Consider the following 20,239-nt stretch of genomic DNA (forward strand, 5'->3'; position numbering starts at 1 on the left):
ATATCGAGACTTCGAAGGCCTGCCACGATACATGTTTCTGAACAGTGTAACAAACAAACAATGGAATTGAAGTCTTTGTGTCCAGAATATCATCCTTTTCTACACAGGCATCATCACAAGAAACACACAGCCGCCTCATTGGTTTTTATGTGGTGCATAAGGACGTGTTACACTTTGTTATGTCACTCCGCGACCGTCCTTGACGGTCGCACATGCAAGTCCCTGTTACGGCATCGACACATAGTATTGAGGGGGGTGACACTGAGGCAATGCCTTGATATCAAACGCTGCGTACAAGTGGCTACCCTAGTAACAACAAGGCATTGTCCAGAAACCCCCTCATTATCAACTCCAAGGCATTCCTAGGGTCCGTCATGGACTGACATAGACGAGGCGCTCGGCGCTCTAGCATTATTCAGGATGGCAATGTGAAATCGTTAAAACTTGGGTGGACCATGGCATGCTCTCCAAAATCTCACTCATATCTCCATCGGAATTAGAGCGTGCACTCTTGACCCGTATAAAATCTTCGAATCTCCTAAAGGAATATGGAGGGACATTGAAAATGGACATGGGGAGACATGCCCAAATTTGATAGGACTGGGCAGAACCTGACACCTACTCTATACCAGTAGGATGGCAATGAATGCGATGCCTTCATCAATGGGTCTGTAGTCAATCAGAAGGTCATAGAAGATCTGGTTACTGCCGAAGGCAAGTAAAGGAAGGTGGTTATACCCCATGATGGATGGGGTGTCCTAGCTGGAGGTTGAATACACTGTCTTATCCAGAGGTTCCGTGATTCATATATTTAATCAAGCTTAAGGTCCATATGGAAGCCTTGTGGCTTATTAAAGACCCGGCCCTAGGGCCGCATTCAGTGTGTCAATATTCCTTCACATTCTTGCAATTTGGTTATGTCCTTTCCTTAGCGGCTTGGGGTTCCGCCCTCTGGATATCACGCCGTGCGTAAGTAGAGAATAGTAACTAGATTGTGCTAGGTGACTATGGTATCTGAGGACTATCCTTAGTCAGAGCTAGCCGTTTGGGCATTGTGAGGTAAATGTTGATTGCCAGTGGTAGGACTTGAACCCCACCACCTCCAGTCCAGGTACAAAACCTCAGCAAAATCCCCTTCATTGGAGTGAAGTTACGCGATAATCATGTTAAAATTTTATTTTTTCTGGCTCTTAGTTCCAGATGTCAATGTGATCAGATACCCAGTCACAGATGGTTTACTTTTTCTTTCACCCGAGGGAAGAGCAAATTCTCACCAGAGTGGATTTTACGTTGGACTCAGGAGAGCCCTTCCTTTTCTATCATGCATGCAGGTTGAAACTGGCCCGATATTTCTCTTCGGACGATTTATTCTGTGTTAAATCTTAATTCTTTTACAGTTGTCTAACTTGACTCTTCCTGTGTGACTATGTCACTCGTTCCACCACCACCGAAGTCAACCTTCCTCTGGGTCTAAATCAGACCCATCGTGCGCCACATCCTGCTCTTATTTGGTTACTGCCGTGCTTTGATTGAAATTGATTATTGGAGGAGGTTTTACCAATACTTTGTCCGTTGGTTTGAAACGGCCCGGCAAATGCCCATTGGAGGCCGGTCATGACGACGTCTAATTAGCAAAGCATTAGTTTATTTCTTGCAACAGTGGCTCGTAAAGCACTAACCAATGTCATTCGCAGATATCATTCCTCGTTCAACGAGGTTGTACGTTTCCGAAAGAAGGGCAGCTTGTATTCTATCCCCCCCAAGCGCGGGGGAATTTTCGCGTAAAAGGATGGCCGTTCTCCCCAGGGAGCGATAAAAGTGCAATGCGGTTATAACATGTCTTACTTCTGTGCCTGGATGAGGAATAACCTTTATCACCGGTAACAAATGTGGTAGGCTAGAAGGGTGGCCGATCAGGATACGGCCTGGATGGAGGTTACATTCGCCTATTAGCTGGGAAGGTGGTTTCGGTGAAGAAGAGCAGATAATAGTTCCGGGGGGTGTCTTCCGATCGAGGCGAGCAAGAAGCTTTCTCTTGAATGTATAACCCTCGGGGCCGTTCTAAAACAATGTTAGTGTAATGCGCACACCTACTCTGCATTGTCCGAGAGTAATTAGCTTGCCTCTTGTATAAAATCGATATCCGCCAAGTAATCATCGATTTCCTCCACAAACCTGTAATTAACAAGGCTTGCACCTGGAGCTAGACCGGCTTTCACTAAGCTCGGCCAAACAGTGTCTAAGAATTTTGAAACCCTTGCCGGAGCTCTGGGGTCAGGATCTGTAACAACTACTTGAAGGCCTTTTGCTAGGAAAAGAGCAATCCAGCTCGCACCGATAACCCCAGTCCCGATCACAGCCACCCTTCTAACAGCAGACGGCAGCATAGTATGGAGAGATGAATTCAGTGTTATTGCGGCAAGCAGGTAGTGAAGGACTGGTAAACTAGAAAGACGGGTAATACGAGTTAATTTCTCCTCAAATGCACACACCACGAGTAAAGGCAGTGGCACGTGTGATCCTAGTAGTTGTTACAGCAACCTGCTCATAAGGCACTAATGGCCTCGGCAGCAGAAATATTTGCCATCGGCGTGCTATTCTAACAGTATATCAAATTTGTTCAATGGTATTAGCTGAGCTCTTCGGGGCTAACACGAATTAATGCAGGGCGCGATGGCAAGGTGCAGAAACGCTATCAGAAAGGGCGGGGAAGGTTACCTCGGAGGCTAAACTATTTTGGTACAACCCTTTAGGTTTGAATACATGGTTACCGAGGTAAAAAGATTTGGAACAAAGTTAAGAGCCATCCCATTCTGGTGCGAAATGAAATTTGGAATTATCTTTTTCGTTAGGATGCCATTAATCGGACCATCCGTAATCCTACAGAAGTTACGGTTCTGCGCAAGGTTATAACTCGTGGACCCGTATACGTTGACAAATTCCTCAGCCGATTAAGGCAAATGCTGCATGTATCCCGACATGGGACGAAGAGTACCCCAAGGAGAACTGGGACCAATTTGAGTTCTAGCTGACGTATATTAATACCGACCTATTCTGGCCGCGAAGGAGACGAAATCCCATTGTATCTTATCTCGCTGAGCGCACGTCCGTTGTTGTTTTCTAGAAGAACCAGTATAGGCCTTTTTTCAAAACAGTTTACCTAGGAGACCCTCCCACACTGATCTCTCTTTCTCGAAAATAAGACCAACGAGCCATATCTATTCCACTCCGTGCTCGGGCGAAAACCATGGCCGAAGCACCGTCCCACAAGCCGACCATCGTCCTAATTCATGGCCTTTGGATGACACCCCTATCCTGGGAAGACTGGATCACTCACTACCGTAACAAGGGGTACAAAGTCCTCGCACCGGGCTGGCCAGGCATCGACGAGCGCACGCCCACCGAGGTCCGTGCCGACCCCAGGCCCTTGGCTAACAAGACCATTACCGACGTTGTCGATCACTACGAGACCATCATACGTGACTTGCCTACTCCGCCAATTATTATAGGCCACAGCTTCGGCGGCCTTTTTACCCAAATACTCTTGTCCCGTGGCCTAGGCTGTGCTGGCGTCGGCATTTCGCCTGCTCCACCCGCCGGTATCCTCTCATTACCCTTATCCACCCTCCGTGCGACATTCCCAGTCCTTAGAAACCCATTGCATTTCTCTAGCACGGTCCAGGTCTCCGTCAACCAGTTTCACTACTGCTTTGGTAACCACCTCAGTCAGGTGGAGAGCAATGCGCTCTACGACCGATATGCCATTCCTAGCGTGGCCCGTGTGCTTTGGCAAGGTAGGTTATGTTTATATTTCTTTTCAGAAAAGGATAATAGTAGCTATGGAACCTCCGATGGCTATGTGGTATCGTTTGTTAGTTTGATATTTGGACCATGCTAACTCATTGGATATCAAGGTGCATTGGGCGGGCTTAGCAAAAGTGGGCCAGCACATGTTGAATTTGACAAGAGTACTAGAGCACCGCTCTTATTAATCTCTGGGACAAATGATCATGTTGTTACACAGAGCACGGTGGAAAAGGAGTTTGCAATGTACGACAAAGGTCCCGCTGTGGTTGAATTGAAAGTGTTCGAGGGTAGAACACACGGAATAATTAACCAGGAAAGATGGGAAGAAGTTGCCGATTTTGCTCTTCAATTTTGTGAAAGGCACCTTGGGAAGTAAGTTAAAGGCGCAGCGGTTTTACTAAATAGCATGCAAAAGAATGCTCTTTTGGGTAAGCTAGGCCAGTCATTCATCTTATATATATTCTATCCAGGATATTACTGGACTGCAAAGAAAACCTGTTTTTACCAACGATCTTGCTTTTAAAACGCTATTTTGAACTGAAAATAATAATTTTTTTTTTTTCAAAACGGAAAAGTAAGCGCGGATAAATATAAAATAACTAATTAATTTATTACATTGAATGTCTTGTATATTGATGTATAAATTGATGATCGAAGATTTTTCATGACTGAGGTCATGTAATATATTTAGGCGGCACCTGGATTTTGAACCCGAACATGACCCGTGCATCACCCTAATCTTGGCATCAATCAATCTAGTCCTCAGCAATGCTTCCCAAACGTCCAGGCTGAGCCTTGCGCTTGTTGGCAAGCATTAACCAAGCCAAATTATGGATCGGATAACATCCAGCGCAAGTCATGCCTTGCTGTCACCAGGGCTTTTTGTTGCCTTTGGTTACCACTGGGGGATATGATAGTGTGATTTTCATAAACATCTTATATATTCCTATATATCGGGGGAAAAAGCGCCTTGTAGAGGCGGTAGCTATTCAATAGGCGGCAGGAAGCTTACTTCACCAGGCAGTATTCTCCCTTCCATTGTTCCTGTGTAGCGCCTGCTGCATCCCCATGATGGGGTAGTCGTTTCTCAGGCTCCCTCTCCGTCATCAAACTCTAACACAAAACAACATAAACAAGATCTTTAGAAAATGACACGCACTTTTCCTCAAGCTGATACTGCGCTTGCCTTGGGCCAGTGTGTTCTTTTCTTCGCCCGAACATACAGATTCATCGGGCGGATTAGCTGATACTGGGGATCGTACTCAATGGTATTTTCCCCTTCACGGACAAACTCATATCTGTAAACCAAGGAAGGTAGGACGACTTTGACCTCCCCAAGAGCGAAGTTAAAGCCAATACAGGAACGTGGACCAGTCGCAAAAGGTATATAGGAACATTTGGGCTTCTCTTTTGGATTGAAACGGTCCCACCGGTCTGGGTCGAAGCGGTGGGGATTATCCCATATATCAGGATTGGAATGGATTGCGTACAGAGCAATGATCAGCGCTGCCCCCTTTGGAAGTTGGTACCCACCCGGAACGATGCAGTCAGCCTTGGTTACCCTTCCAGGCTGGAATGAGGGATTATGTAGTCTAATAGTAGTCATGTTAATATAAATATACTTTATAAGATACAGAGGATATGACCTCAGGAGCACATACCGCTGCGTTTCCTTGATGAAATTATTTAGATACGGAAGACTGTCGGCGAAATCCGGATCCCAAGTCGTATCGTGGGTAACTCCATGATCTACGAGCTCTTGTAGGAGACGATCTTGTGTTCCTTCGTAAGTGCAGAGCGAGTAGATCAACCAGGACAATAGGCAAGCTGTTGTGACGAAACCAGCTCCTACAACTGAGCGTATAGAACCGGCGTCAGCATATTCTCATTAATTAACCGCGGGAAATTTATTGACTAATATATCTCACCTGGCAGCATGTTAGGAGCGACGAGTTCCCTAGGTAATTTCTTTCCCGTGTCATCAACTGCTCTGTTAAGATAATCAAAAATGCATGCAGCACGAAGGGCAGCTTCGTTGATAGGTAGATCCTCATCGCCAGATTTCGGGCAAGTATCGAAAGCATCATTGAGGAGCTGTACAACCTGCTTCTGGGTTCGATCTAATTCCTTAGGGTCACCGAATGGTACCTTGGCGTACCTGGGAACTGTCAGATTTTCTGCGAAACTTATTGGACTTAGCGAACTGACCAGTCTCCTCTGGACGCAACCTTTTTATTCAGTTGAAGAGTCTTTTGTATAGATGAGACTAAGGTATGAACTGGGGCGTCAATGGAATCAAAATGGTGTAGATCCTGCACGCGATTACTCTTAGTAACCCGACGCAACAACCAGAATATAAACTCTCACCATCCCCAAGGCACATTTTCCAATTGCTCCACTGCAAGATATGTCAATAGTAGCTATGGAATAGGACACGGAAGATTGGTACCTAGCCAGTTTCATCATATACTGATAAGTGTTAAAAGCTTCACCCTTCTGATCAAGTTCGTCAAACACAGGAAACGACGATTCCACCACAGATTGCAGTATCGGGTGGTAATGCCTGATCGCCTTAGGATTGAGAGCCGGAGCTATAAACCGATGGGCGATTCGCCAGTTCTCATTAGTGTCGCATATGAAGAGAGAATTCTGATTACTGATAGGGTGAAGCGGATGATTGGGGTTAGATGTTGCTTTTGTAAAGAAGGGGCTCTCCGAAAAAGCTACCTCGGCCACCCGGGGGTCGCGGGTCAGGTAGTTGTCGCGGCCATACGTGGTATATTTTATGACGCCCCCGAACCTGTAGAACATTCGCTCGTGGTTGCCAACGTGGTCAGGAAAAACCTCATAGTAAGCACCAGCAAATGGCAGCCCCTTCGGACCAGACTGTTGAACAGTGTTGTTAATGAGTCGCAACACTCTTCGTTGAAGGAATAGCTTACAGGTTCTCGGATTGAGTGTCCATCAACCAGAATTCCCACAGCCTCAGGACAATCCAGAATGTCCTCAATATCAAGAAGCTGACGGCCAGATTGATCCTGGAAATCAATACCACTCGGTACAACAATGTTGAATCGACTCGCAACCTTGATCTTCAGGTTTTCCAAGTCATCCACCCTATCAACCTCAATCTTGTGGGAGGACTGATTGGGATCTTTCCCTACAAGAAATAATTCCACGATCATGACGAATAAATGTACAGTAAAGCAGGAAGGGTTCCAATACCAGATTGCATTGCAATTATATCAAGCTAGAAAGGATGGGTAACATGGTCAATTTAAACTAAAAGAAGGGGCGGCTGTGCTCCCTGATGGTACTCTAGGCCCTGCTATTGTGACGTCACGTACTTGTGTGGATATATCTCTGTTGACCTATCTATTTACTGACGTTACAATCTACTCTCAGACACACAGACTAGCTTGAACCCTATTTTTAGTGACGTGTTGTGTGACGCGTACGACGGTCTAATTAATGGATCCGCTGGCTTTTCAGCACTCATCATGCATTCCTTGGGAGCCTCGGGGACATTTTCAAAAAGACTTTTCCCGCTCATTACCGCTAAGTGCCCATAGAGATCGAAAAAGGATGTCTGTGCTCACGCCTACTATCATCACCCGAATGCGGTTCTAGACCACTCGGCCAAAATTGACCATACAATGTAGCCTCTGAGGTCCAATACGTCCAACCACCGCCTATCCGTAATACCTACGTAAAGTAACTACCCATACGAATCCATGCTCATGGATCTTCTACTAGTGTAGGCATGACTGGTATGTAAATGTCAACGGTCACATGTTTGCTTGGTTTCTATGTACACCGCGCCCTTTGCTAGCATTCCGCCGAATAATTGATAGAAAGTTGAAAAAGAGCGCAAGTGGTGCTATCCAGAGCCATGGAGAAGTAACGGGAGCTCAAGTTAGTGGCTGGGGCGTCTGAGTCTACTAGAGAAGACTTGAAGCGCCTTGACAGCTAAAGCCAAAAGAGACCTCATTTTGCCCAGAAAACAGAGGGTCGAAGCCAGCCTAAAAGACAAAAATCTCGTCAGTGACATTTGCAACAGCGCTAGGACGACGAAATCCTAGCCCGACAAGCGTGTTGACCATCGCCTTTTGCATCCCTGGAGGTCCACAAAGAAGAATCTTGGAATCTTCTCCATTCGGCCTGGGTAATCGTTCTTTGATTAAACCCTCATTAATTCTCCCACTACCGTATTTCCAGCCAGGAGGAGGAGTATCCACAATATACCACACCTTGAATTTGTGGGGGAACTTTTGGGCGTATTCATCGAGTTCTTTGCGAAGAAGAATATCAGCTTCAGTCTTGTTAGCAAACAATAAGCTGATCTTGGTATTATCCTTCTCGGTCGTGCAAACGGCTTTGATTATGCTGCATTGCAATTCACTTAGCAGACCATATCTAACATATATGGAGGCTTATTACCTGAACATAGGCGTGATTCCTGTCCGATTTTATCTTAGTTGTCCTATTCTGCACCGGTTGCATATTGGTATGATACGTACCTGACCCACCGGCAATCATGCCAATTTCCTTAGTCAGATACCGAGTATATTTCATCTTTCCACCAGGACCTCGAAAATCGACTTTATCACCAATTGCAAGGTTTGCAAGGTATTGGGACATGAAGCCATCCGGGTAAGTTTTCACCACCAACTCCATGCGTCCTCTTTCACGATTAGTCGATACAGGGGTATAGCTCCGGCTAACCATATCGCCTTGAGAATTCTCATGTCTTATATAGACATGCTGACCTGTTGGTAGTCCTAGAAGCGACCCAGGCTCTGGAAGACCAAAGAAAAACCGATAGGTGTCTGGAGAGATTTGTTGCTTTTCAACAAGAGGAAAGCTCCGAAATTCCCGTGGGTTCATCACACCAGAATTGATGGACCGTCTCTTGGCAATATTGATGCCGGATTTGATACGCGTAGGAAATGATTCCTTGGCTTTGCTCTTGATAAGGGTATTAAACCAAACGCCTGTCGCCATCGCCATTGATACACTGGCAAGCGACGATATGCCAAAGCCCATCCAGAAACCCCCTGAACTCTGAAGTGCGGGAACTCCTTTGACAAGTCGTCCACCGAGCCAGATAAAGCTGGTAATAAGCAGAAGGCCAGCGGAAATCGTGGGCACTATAGCGCGGATATGCTTCTTATTTATATCCTGGCTCTCAATTTCCCCTACCTCTTGAGGAATAACTTCAGGTACAGCCTTTGTAAGGGTCTCGGTACGTTCCTGGAATGCAGTCAGCATACACGGACCCGCTAGTCCAAACACGAAAAATCGAGCAGGAGCGTTCGATTCTTACATCATCCGGCACTCTGCCGATTAGATACTTCTCCAGCACTTCTCGTGCATCAGTGCTGTGACCTATATCTTCAAAAGCCTCGGTGCAGTCTTGGCCGGCCGATTCTAATAGAATTGCCACACCACCGGGGTCTTTCTGCTCCGTTAGCCTAGCGAACAATACAGTGAAAATGTATAGAGCGACTAACGATCTTCAACATATTGTGTGACGTTATAAACCTATCTTCATGTCAGTTCATTATTCGCTTGTCTATAGTATGGTATTATACCTGATTATGAAGGATCACCCATAGATCTTTTTTAGCGGTGTGCTTCGCCGCCTCTCTCTTGGGGATGACCTCAAGGCTACTGATCTCTTTGGTTTGAGACATCTCAGTCGGTGATGGGGGTTTGAAACAGCGGAAAAGGCCGATATCAGAGTAGTGAACTGAAAGTTTCAAAAGGTTTGTGACTATCCGTCGACATCAGTTGAGGATATGGTTGTGGGAAAGTACTCCCTTGTATTATATTTCCATACCACGGCGGTACTGGAACGGGAACGGGAGTGGGGACATACCAACCAACTAGTTAATTGCCACTTGAAGGTTAGCCCATTATCAATAATGATATCCACCTGATCGGCATAACTCAATCGATACACATCCCAAAACCACATCCGTGGTTACATCGGGGATGTTCGGTTATAACACAGAATCTATTGGCCAAGAGGAACTATCTGCGACAGACTGGTCATTCACGTACTACGTAGTCAATGACACCATGTGCGATAAGAAAACAGTAGCTAAAGTTCTGTCCTCCGAGTTCATTGGCAGCATTGGATTAGACCCCTTTTTAAACTTTACCCAACTGTGACAAGATTAGCCACCTGATACGGAGATGTGACCTTTGTCGCGAAGCAGTAGAGTTTTTACAATCTTCCTGGACACCTGAGTCTGGAACATCAGCTACGTCACAAAACGGAAACGCCGGTTGCGATGGCTTTTAGCTTAGGGAGGGGTGGCTTTGCAGCTCTTCCTAATTTATGCTCTAGAAATCTGAACTTCCTTGCCTGTCCTAGAAGGTGACATATATAAGTAATTAATTCCAGGCATCACAAGCAGACTTCTGTCTTTTGAAATCCAGTGTCTTCACTGTTGAGTTAACATTCTGAAACTCGATTATAATCGTTGTTCTTTCCCCCCTTGCAGATCATAATGTCATCGTGGAAGACGCCAGAGATCGGTGAACGTCCTGTTGTCGTCCTAGGAGCTGGTGTTCTTGGTGAGAAAGAAAATTACCCTTGAAGTTAGCCTTGTCCAATGTACTTATACTTGGTATAGGACGTCGAATTGCATGCTCCTGGGTAGCTGGTGGTTATAACACAATAATCAGGGATCCCAGTACTGAACAGAGCAAGGCTGCCATACACTTCATTGACAACAATGTTGCCGAATTTGCGAAGATTCTTGGGGTCACTGCTGCAAAGCCGGCCAAGTATAGTGCGGTCGAAGACCTCGGCGCCGCTGTTGCAAATGCATGGTTTGTAGTTGAGGCAGTACCGGAGAAGCTGGACTTGAAAATTGCTATATTCAAGGACCTTGCGCTGAAAGCGCCCAGAGACTGTATATTGGGTTCTAATTCATCGTCCTACAAATCAAGCATGATGCTGGATCAGGTGGATGATGAAAGCAAAGGGCGAGTTTTAAACGTCCACTACACCATGCCTGCAGCGACACGGACTGTGGAGTTGATGACGAGCACTTACACACACGAAGCAATTTTCCCCTTCCTTGTCGAGCATCACAAGAGGGTAGGGCTATTGCCAGCAGTGGCACGCAAGGAATCGACCGGGTATGTAGCGAATCCCGCCTATCATTCTTGTCACTGTTTCATTCCGAGTTCAGTTTGATTGACCACCCAAAAGATTTATTTTCAACCGTCTCTGGGCCGCAATCAAGCGCGAAACTGTGAAGATTATTGCCCAGGGTGTCAGTGACCCAGAGGAAATCGATACTTTGTGGGTGAGTTCACACATGGCCCATTCAAACGAATCACACAGTAACCTTCCGAGTAAAAATAGGCCGAGATGTTTGGGCATGAAAAGCCAGGCCCGTGCGCAATGATGGACTCAGTTGGCCTTGATACTGTTGCATTTATCGAGGACAACTATATTCAAGAGCGTCACCTTGATGGTACTGACACTGTTGATTTCCTTAGAAAGAACTACATCCAGCAGGGAAAGTTGGGTGCCAAGTCTGGCAAAGGTGGCCTCTATCCACCTGGATATACCACCAAAATCCAACGCCAAGGTGAAACTAAACCGGATAATCTGGCTGCTCCCACAATCTACCTATTAGACCTAGGCTTTGGTGAGGGGATTCACACCGACTTTATTCATGCTGGCAGAGTCATCGTTGCCTCAGCCGACGGTAGTTATTCACGGACTCTATTGGACCATCTTGAAATGCCAGATGGAATTGACATCAGTCTCTCCCGTGGCCGCATCTTCTGGACGCAGATGGGAATCCCATCAAAGAACAACGGATCCGTTCAATCTGCAAACCTTGATGGTTCGGACATTAGAGAAATCATTCCCAGGGGTCAGGTCCATACTCCTAAGCAGCTGGCCATCGACCATATGAATGAAAAAATATATTTCTGTGATCGCGAGGGAATGCGAGTGCATCGGGCCAATTTTGACGGCAGTGAGCACGAGATAGTCATTCAAACAGGCGATTTGAATATTCAACAACAAATGGAGGACGAAACCAGATGGGTAAATCTTCTACCTTGCAACTACAACGACAAGTACTGCTTTTGGCTAATAGATACCGTCGTCTTAGTGTGTTGGGGTTTGCGTGGATGCCACCCGTGGCAAATTCTACTGGTCTCAAAAAGGGCCTAGCAAATCCGGCAAAGGTCGCATTTTCCGTGCTAATATTGATATAGGCCCCGGCGAAAGTGTGTTGACTCGTTCTGACATTGAATTATTATTTGAACATCTGCCCGAGCCTATCGATCTTGAGATCGATGCTGATGACAACATGCTCTACTGGACCGATAGAGGAGAGTATCCCCAGGGGAACTCGCTCAACCGGGCGCTTGTCGGCCCTCCTGGCCCAAAGAATGCGGAGATCCTTAGCCGTCATCTTCATGAGGTCCGTATTACCCTCCATACCATTTTGAGCACACGAAAGTTCGCTAATTTTCCCTACACATGTAGGCCATTGGTCTTCGAATTGACCATGTGAATAAGCACATTTATTATACAGACCTCGGAGGATCCGTGTATCGATCAGATCTGAATGGAACGAACAAGAAGACCCTGTGCAACGTGGGTGCCACCTTTACCGGTATTGCACTGGCCCATGTGGGATAAGCCTTACTCTAGTCATGACGTGTATGGCCGGAATCAAACAAACTGGCGTGCTAACTGAATGTGGATCCCACAACGGGGAAGGCGTGTTCCGGCGTGTCACTATTCAATTTGCCAGATGTCTTCTGTCGATGACGTTGTTAATACTTTCGATTATTGGCTGCATATAATTACGCATATCTTTGAACCTTGAATGCGTACTGCATGTCGTACTAGGTCGTATAACTCGCCGCCCTGTTTGTAAATAGCAGTTCTGCAATTCTAAATTTCTCCACACTTGAAGATTTCGATAGATTGCCACAGTTAGTCCGTATCATCACCTTTTCGGTGAACCAGTTAGTGTTGTAATACTTGTGCTGTAATCCAGGTTGTATTGTTTTCTTGAGCTTAACCCTATCAATACGGACTTGAAGTGGGGCACTTCCGAGAGTTACTTTTATGGAGCCATGATCCGCAGACCCGCCGTGTGCGACTCGCACTTTTAGAGTTTAGAGTTTAAAGTTTAGAGTTTAGAGTTTAAAGTTTAGAGTTTAGAGTTTAGAGTTTAAAGTTTAGAGTTTAGAATTTAAAGTTTACTGTGCGACTCGCACACTTAGAGTTTAGGGTTTAGAGTTTACTGTGCGACTCTCACGTTTAAATTTTGATGTTGCAACTCGGCCGGTTCGACGGCGCCCGGAGATTGGTTCCGGGCTTGGCGATTGAAGGCTAAACTTTAGGTTGAAACATTACCCCCACTCGCCCACCATATTGGCCACACGGGGTGATCAGTCTCGCTGTTGGAATTTTTTCAGCACCGGGACAACGCAGACGCTGCGGACCCCAGGGCTATTGCACTCACCAAGTGGTTGCTGTTTTCTCGACCCATTATGTACACAGCTAGCCTTTCGGGCTTTGAGATTTGAGTGTCACCCGCACTAAGTATAGGTTCCAGCTGACCTCCACGCACAAGATATTGGTTTTGATCAGTGAATGCGGGATCGGGGGTTTAACCCAGCACGAAGATGAGATATGAGCAGGTGACGGCTCCAGTTCATCTCCCACTGTTCAATTGCTGCGCCTAGTACTGGATCACAACGCGGTGACCCTCAGCGTGCTGCCAGAGCTGCTCGTATATCATTAGGGTCAACATTCAAACCGGCCAGCCTGCGGCAGGCTCTTTCATAACCAGGGTCCCATATTCTGCACTACTATCAGTTTGCATTAACAATAATTGTGGCGCTGCGATGCGTGGCGGTGGGAGATCCATGCTAACAAGCACCAGGTGGCACTTAGGGGCCGATACATTAGCGAGCGTGTGCAATTAAAAAGCTGTGATTGCTAGTAGGTAGTAGCTAATCAAGGTAGAGGGCTGCCGACCCCAAGTGTGAAGCGGGTGAGACATATATTCTGCTAAGATGCGTGTACATTATACATGGAGTGCAAGCCCATCCTGATAATATTCACGGTGGACCAGACTCCGTAGGCTATATATATCACATCGCAAAACATATAAGTATCTACTTCAAGACCGGTTCTCACATAACTGATGCCAAATTCGAATCACCTCGCGTCGCTCTTCAGGCGACGCCGCACACATTTCTTCAATACCCTGTGTTATACGTAATCGAATAATTTCTTTCGACTTACTCTTAGCTAGCGATCGACGAAGCTTTTTGTGAAATCCATCCAACGGAAACCCGACCAGTCCGCAAATCCCTGAGTGACCAGACAGTTGAGCAGGTTACCTGTGGGGAGCAGTAGTAGAATTAAACCTACCTGCAACTGGTTTAAAGAGGACTCCACCTATTCCCTTGCCAATGCCTTTGAGAAGCCCTTTACCACCCTCCACCTCAAAGCCCTGAACAGGCTGTTTGATCAGGCCGGTCGCTCCTTGGTAAAACCCTTGTACAAGTTCCTATAGAAAGTGAATGTCTGCCATAAGGCTAAGGGTAACGTGGTCATACACACCTTCTTAGCTGCCCTAAACCCGCTTTTAATCCCGATAACCTTTGGAATATTTTCGACGGTCCGGTCATGATATAACTTAGGCAGGTTGTGAAGCCCTTTGGATATACTAAGTGTCAAATCGGTTGGGAGTACGATCGTATACACCAGTATATGCTTCGCAAATCTTGTCGCTCGATATTTTGTCTCGCGAAGAGTCTGTTTTCTCTTGCTGCGGTCTTTGTCCCTTCGCTCTTGTTCTACTTGCTCCATGTCAGTTTCAGCGTGGATGCCTGCACTGCTCTCCGAAGGGACCTCTTCTTGAACCTGTCTCTTTGTCGAGTGGGTGGGTGCAACGGCATTCCCCTGGTTTAGTGCATGAGACCAGGTAGGATGCTCATTATCACCAGTCCCGTGGTAGAGCTCTGTGTTTTGGTGGGTTGACAAGCATTCCGCAAAATGCTCCATTGCCCACTCTCTCCCCTTGTACTCGTCCCGCACTAATCCTTGATGTGAACCAGGAAAGATGGAGGCTATTGCTGACGGCATGCGCACGGTAGTAACTATCAGATCCGTAGCTACACCATAAAGAACCTCTGCGATAGCTGAGAGCGGTCCTCGGGGCTCGCGGTTAGTGTCATATTCCTGGGCGCGGTACCTGGCATCGTTAGCAGGGACTACAAAATTGTACTAGAGAGATATACAATATTATATCACGCGACTGTATATGCCCTGTGTGGAGTAATATTGAAGCAGCAAATGCACTCAACTTAATATGCGAATGTCGGATCCACCAGACGGCAGGCCGGTCGGAACAGACGGAGCAGCGTAAGTTGTCGGCGTCTAGATGCCCATGAAAGCTGCGGACTGCATTCTGCACACCTGTTTCCAGCCGCATATTTTGCCCGACTTCCTCTGCATGTTCCCGTGTTTGTGGCTCCAGAGCCTGCATAATAGCAGTTGCTAGTCTGTCTGGGGTCAATCGCTTATACGGCACTGGCATTGGCCCTGCGCCTGCCTGTGCAACAATATGTCCCCAGAATGGTTGGTCGCCAAAGAAAGGGACAATCACGGTAGGGCGGCTCAATAGTAAGCCCGCAGCTGTTGTTCCAGCACCTCCATGGTGCACAACGCATGATACATGTCGAAAGAGCCAGTCATGAGGGCAATTCCCTATCAGAAAGATATTGTCCGGGACCTTGTCTACTCCTGAGCCAATCTTACCCCAGCCTTTAGAGATAAGTGCGCGTTGGCCTGTCTGATAAACAGCCTCAAATAATATTTTTGTTAGCCTTTCAGGGTCGTCCACCACAATTGAGCCAAACCCAATATATATTGGTGGGTCTCCCGCTTTTATGAAATCCTCCAGGTCCGCAGGGGGTTGATAATCTGATCCACTCGATAAAGTCTGAAATCCACACACGTCAATGTTCTCTGACCAGTCGTGGGGCTTAGGGAGTAGGGCAGGAGACCTGTAAAGATTAGAGATGCTCTATGAAATTTCGGGCCAAAATCATATACCAGAGGTAGGTGTATGGAACTCGTAAACGGTGGACTATACTGGGAGCTCTGACAGCATCTAATGGGTTTAGTCCTAGCTCTCTTCGTCGAAAGCGATTAATAAGATCTCCAAGCCCCTCCCACATCATAACCTCTACAATACCATAGGACGCAAAGTTCGCAGCCGACGGCCTTGTACTTCCCGACCTGATATTAGCCAGAGGGTGGGGGAAAGCCTGCGTCGGAGACCACGGCATACTGGATTGGTTAACCTATAGGGTAAATCATTTGTGGTATGGTATTTGACTCACGTAAACATTATATTGAGAGGTACGCCCATTTTTTCAGCACAGCTAAGATGGGCAAAACACGGGGGGTTGGCGATGATAACATCGGCAACGAATGGCTTCATAACATAATCTATTGCACCAGTGGACTGAGTCTCGGAGGTATAGTGTAAGTCTGTTCCATCACCTGTCTCAAAACAAGAGCGCCAACAGCCCGAGAATATGTCTTTCATCTCACGGCGACGTTGCTGAACTTTACCGGTACGGATCGTGTGGATCCCTGGAATTAGTCCTGGATTCTGGACCATAAAGGCCATCAACTCTTCATGGTTCCCTCCGATATTAAAAAATTCGAGACCCGCTTCATTGACATCTTTACGGAACGCCAAATGTGTGGCTAGCCGTACTCTATGGCCATGCTTTTTAAGCTCTTTCCCCATCGCAATGAATGGCTGTATATCACCGCGCGATCCAACGACCTGAACAACGACATTGAGACGCAGTGGAAAGGTCTCCTCGCCTTCTGGGACGGGTGCTACTGGTCTGGGTTTCTCAACAATAGGTTCTGGGTGACGTTCCATACGCTGAATGAACGATGAGACCAGGGCCTATGTTCATCAAATTCAATATCAAGTCGTCCATCATCTATAATTATGCCATAAGTGACTAACACATGGGAGATGATTGTCGAGTGACATACCCATAGCCCGGACCCCCGTGCCAAGAGCTTGCTCTCGGAAATTTAGTAAATGTCTAGAGGCGGATTGTTCTTGATGCTGGTCTTCCATTCTGGTGTTGTTTTCTGACTGTACTATGGCTGCTGCCGTTATACAATCCCATGCGAATATATTATCATGCGAATTTGGTCACTTTTGAACGAACTCTGACAAAGAAGCGACAGAGTGGTGCTCTTTTAACTACCTAAGCTCAACCATAGTTTGCCAAGACAACTCTCTGTGGGTGACGATACACGGGTAGCATATCTAGACTTTTGCAGGTTAAATTGGATCGTCGTGCTTGTGGAGACCTATCGGGCTTATCATTGGAGTCTAGTTAAGCCACAGTTTCCAACAGATGATCTGCGCTGGGTGGACCAAAAAAACATGCACCCAATGAATATCTGCAGCGCTTTACAAAATAGCAAAACGACCTTGGTGCTCCGCTTTGGACGAGTTTTGGTTCTATGTGCAATTAGACCGACGTTCATCATTCTCTCGCCCTACTTTGCTAGCTCTGGGAGATAGTTAACTCCCAGCGACCCAGAACCGTGGTATAGCCCAAAGGAGAGCAGGGTATAAGCCTAGAATGAACTCTTCGTCGGTCATATTATGTTCAATCGAAAAAAATCATGCTACACACTTGGTGTCTCATGTAAGGTAGCTATGCACATCTAAGATTTAACCAACAGCATTATATAGGATAATCATATAAGACAGGTGTTTTAGTAGTGAATTTCAAATGTCACAGGTGATTCCGTGTACAATTGGTGAAAGAACTACAAGGAGCTCTATCAGAGTGCTGATATCATAATTGTATCATATCAAGAGCTTACCAAGCTTGACCCATAATCATAGTTCTAGGTGAGAGTTTGACAGCAAGGCAAGGTTCGATCCCGAGGGTGATGTCCATGGACAGAGTTATATTCGCCATACCTCGGTAGATCAGCCTGAGACCGAGGTATTTCGTGTGGGGCCCAATCATCATATAGCACGTCTCGGCAGGAACGTTACCCGTGGAAATCTGAAGGTCTCGGTCTCGGTCCCGGTCTGGTCCATGAGACCTAAAAAGATATGGCAGGTACGTTTTATCTGGAGCAATTCATCTAGACGAATCCATTCACCTCTTCCAGCCAACACGGAAGGAGATAGATAGATTTGACCAATGATCCAATCCCATTGTGGATCCAAGTCGTGCGTGCCATGGTCGATAATCTGTAGATCATCTACATTTTCTCTCGCCATCCGCTTCCGGCATACCAAAATAGTCCTGAAGTCATCGACATTTGGGCGAGTTGCGCACTTTGGTATTACACTACGCCACTTTAGTTGAGTGATTTGACTTTGCTACTGAGAGAGGAGACCTGTGTTACATATATAAATGATTTCATCGCTCTGTTTGTACCTGGCCATCGAATTGAAGCCTCAACCTATTTTCTACTATGTCTGTGAGAAACGCCTTTTTCTGGTCACTTCTGGCCGCCAGTACGGCCGCCAAAGCATGCTACAATAGCAGCATTGAGATCTCTGTCTCATCTCGTAACGGTGTCTTTGACAACCTCGCCACGCCCCAGACGAACTTGGAAACCACCGCCTTTATCACAGCGGCTACGCGTCCAGGGCACAATGGAACACAGGAGTCGTTGACAAACTATAGCACTGTGTCGGGGACATACAAGATCTCCACCCAATACTGCAAGCCCGATGCAGTTACTCCTGGTGCTGGACCAGTCCTGCAGATTCTGACACATGGATTTGCATTTGATAAAGCGTTGTTACCCGAAACTATATTCACGCAGAATGGCTACTAATATGGCCGATCTTAGATACTGGGACCTCCCATACAATAACTTCAACTACTCCTATGTGGATAATGCCCTCTCCCATGGTTACCACACCCTCTCCTACGATCGTCTCGGTATCGGCAACTCCTCTCACGGCGACCCCAAGAACGAAATCTAAATCTCCCTTGAAGTTGCCGCCCTAGCACAAATTACCCAGATGGCACGAAACGGTAGTTTCCCCAGAGTTGAGAAACCCCGGAAGGTTGTCCACGTTGGTCATTCCTTCGGCTCCATCCAAACGTATGGCTTGACAGCCATATACCCGACCATCTCTGACGGCATTATCCTGACGGGCTTCTCTCCGAACGCCTCCTTTCAGACTTTATTCCTAGCCGGAGCCAACTTCCAGCAGACACACATCCAGCAGCCTGATTCGGGCTATTCCCCAGGATACCTCTCCAGCAGTGACATCAGCGCCAACCAGTACCTCTTCTTCTCGGCACCTTACTTCGACCCTGGCATTTTACCCTTTGCGGAGGCGACGAAACAACCTGTCACGATCGGTGAACTCCTTACTGCCGGCGGCGCGCTGTTCAGCAGTCAATTCACAGGTCCGGTGCTGATCATCACCGGCTCCGGCGACCTGCCTTTCTGTGGAGGGGATTGTCTCGCCACTGGTGGGACAGCTGCCTCCATCCCGGAGGAGGCAGCTAAGGGCTTCCCCGCTTCGAAGGTGTTCCAGGCGTACATCCAGCCTAACACCGGGCATGGACTCAACCTGCACTACAATGCTACCGGGGCTTATGAGTACATCGCCGATTTCTTACGACAGAATGGTCTGGGAGCGTAAACAAATTCTTGGACTGATCCATACGGAAATGCTCTTCGTCCTTTGTTTTCTTCTTGTCAACCAGAATACGGGCATCATTAGGCAGGCGCCTTGGTACCCAGGCTGACTATCTAAACCACCGACTTTTTGCATCTTTTTGTTGTGGGTAGCTTTTTGTACTCAGGCCTAGTAATATCTGAACTAGCTGCATTTAAACCGGAACTTCTATTACCACAGTGCATAGATTGAACAAAAGCTATAAAGTTTAGACCCTTCCAACTTGATGTAGTACTCGTGGTGAATGTGGTAGCCGTGGAATCTGTATTTGGTCTAGGGCTTGTAGTACTTGATGCCAATCAGCGGGTAAAATGAGGGCAAACAATCCTGTCCCTTTGCACCGGGCCGCCCGCCATGTGTCCCCTTGTTGGGTTCATGAGATCTTTAATTGCAGATGTGGATCACCTCCACAGCTATACATGTCCAAAAAATATATTACCTACGGGGTCAACCCTGGCCAGCCTCCCTGAGGGGAATCTGTTAACAGAGTACCTTCAGGGATGACCAAATGGAGCCGCAGGCCGAGTTGCAGTTTGGTAGCGATCTATCCCCAGTTCTCTCTCTTTATCTATGGGGAAACATAGATTGAACTACCAAAGGATCCACTGTAAAAACCTTAATAGGAATCCAGGATTGTGTCCAATAAAGGAACCGGC

At 46.8% G+C, this 20,239-nt stretch overlaps 6 protein-coding genes across 6 annotated transcripts; 3 read left to right on the forward strand and 3 right to left on the reverse strand.

The window, feature by feature from the left end:
• Nucleotides 1-3,247: 3,247 nt before the first annotated feature.
• Nucleotides 3,248-4,183, forward strand: BDV27DRAFT_161274 (alpha/beta hydrolase; the record flags this gene model as incomplete). The annotated part of the gene is made up of 2 exons (XM_032073197.1): nt 3,248-3,794; nt 3,915-4,183. The coding sequence occupies 2 exons, from the start codon at nt 3,248-3,250 to the stop codon at nt 4,181-4,183; spliced, it is 816 nt and encodes a 271-aa protein (XP_031923936.1).
• Nucleotides 4,184-4,972: 789 nt separating this feature from the next.
• On the reverse strand, nt 4,973-6,992 carry BDV27DRAFT_161275 (cytochrome P450; the record flags this gene model as incomplete). Its single annotated transcript, XM_032073198.1, has 7 exons — nt 4,973-5,399; nt 5,469-5,655; nt 5,736-5,965; nt 6,016-6,119; nt 6,175-6,205; nt 6,257-6,693; nt 6,750-6,992. The coding sequence occupies 7 exons, from the start codon at nt 6,990-6,992 to the stop codon at nt 4,973-4,975; spliced, it is 1,659 nt and encodes a 552-aa protein (XP_031923937.1).
• Nucleotides 6,993-7,829: 837 nt separating this feature from the next.
• BDV27DRAFT_167402 (cytochrome b5 reductase family protein) lies at nt 7,830-8,888 on the reverse strand (the record flags this gene model as incomplete). Its single annotated transcript, XM_032074474.1, has 3 exons — nt 8,328-8,888; nt 8,248-8,266; nt 7,830-8,193 (listed from the first exon to the last, which is right to left on the reverse strand). The coding sequence occupies exons 1-3, from the start codon at nt 8,851-8,853 to the stop codon at nt 7,830-7,832; spliced, it is 909 nt and encodes a 302-aa protein (XP_031923938.1). The 5' UTR covers nt 8,854-8,888.
• A 1,437-nt stretch (nt 8,889-10,325) lies between these two features.
• Nucleotides 10,326-12,490, forward strand: BDV27DRAFT_161277 (uncharacterized protein; the record flags this gene model as incomplete). Its single annotated transcript, XM_032073199.1, has 6 exons — nt 10,326-10,392; nt 10,452-10,962; nt 11,036-11,132; nt 11,192-11,887; nt 11,955-12,269; nt 12,335-12,490. The coding sequence occupies 6 exons, from the start codon at nt 10,326-10,328 to the stop codon at nt 12,488-12,490; spliced, it is 1,842 nt and encodes a 613-aa protein (XP_031923939.1).
• A 1,498-nt stretch (nt 12,491-13,988) lies between these two features.
• BDV27DRAFT_148331 (glycosyltransferase) lies at nt 13,989-16,985 on the reverse strand (the record flags this gene model as incomplete). The annotated part of the gene is made up of 8 exons (XM_032070892.1): nt 13,989-14,182; nt 14,243-14,381; nt 14,435-15,068; nt 15,115-15,882; nt 15,932-16,168; nt 16,222-16,762; nt 16,792-16,842; nt 16,898-16,985. 8 exons carry the CDS (start codon nt 16,983-16,985, stop codon nt 13,989-13,991), a joined length of 2,652 nt encoding a protein of 883 aa, XP_031923940.1.
• Nucleotides 16,986-18,279: 1,294 nt separating this feature from the next.
• BDV27DRAFT_167404 (uncharacterized protein) lies at nt 18,280-19,547 on the forward strand (the record flags this gene model as incomplete). The annotated part of the gene is made up of 3 exons (XM_032074475.1): nt 18,280-18,684; nt 18,740-18,831; nt 18,889-19,547. Exons 1-3 carry the CDS (start codon nt 18,356-18,358, stop codon nt 19,545-19,547), a joined length of 1,080 nt encoding a protein of 359 aa, XP_031923941.1. The 5' UTR covers nt 18,280-18,355.
• Between the last annotated feature and the right edge of the window lie 692 nt (nt 19,548-20,239).

The sequence above is a fragment of the Aspergillus caelatus genome (assembly GCF_009193585.1).
Source record: "Aspergillus caelatus strain CBS 763.97 unplaced genomic scaffold BDV27scaffold_195, whole genome shotgun sequence".
NCBI lineage: Eukaryota > Fungi > Ascomycota > Eurotiomycetes > Eurotiales > Aspergillaceae > Aspergillus > Aspergillus caelatus.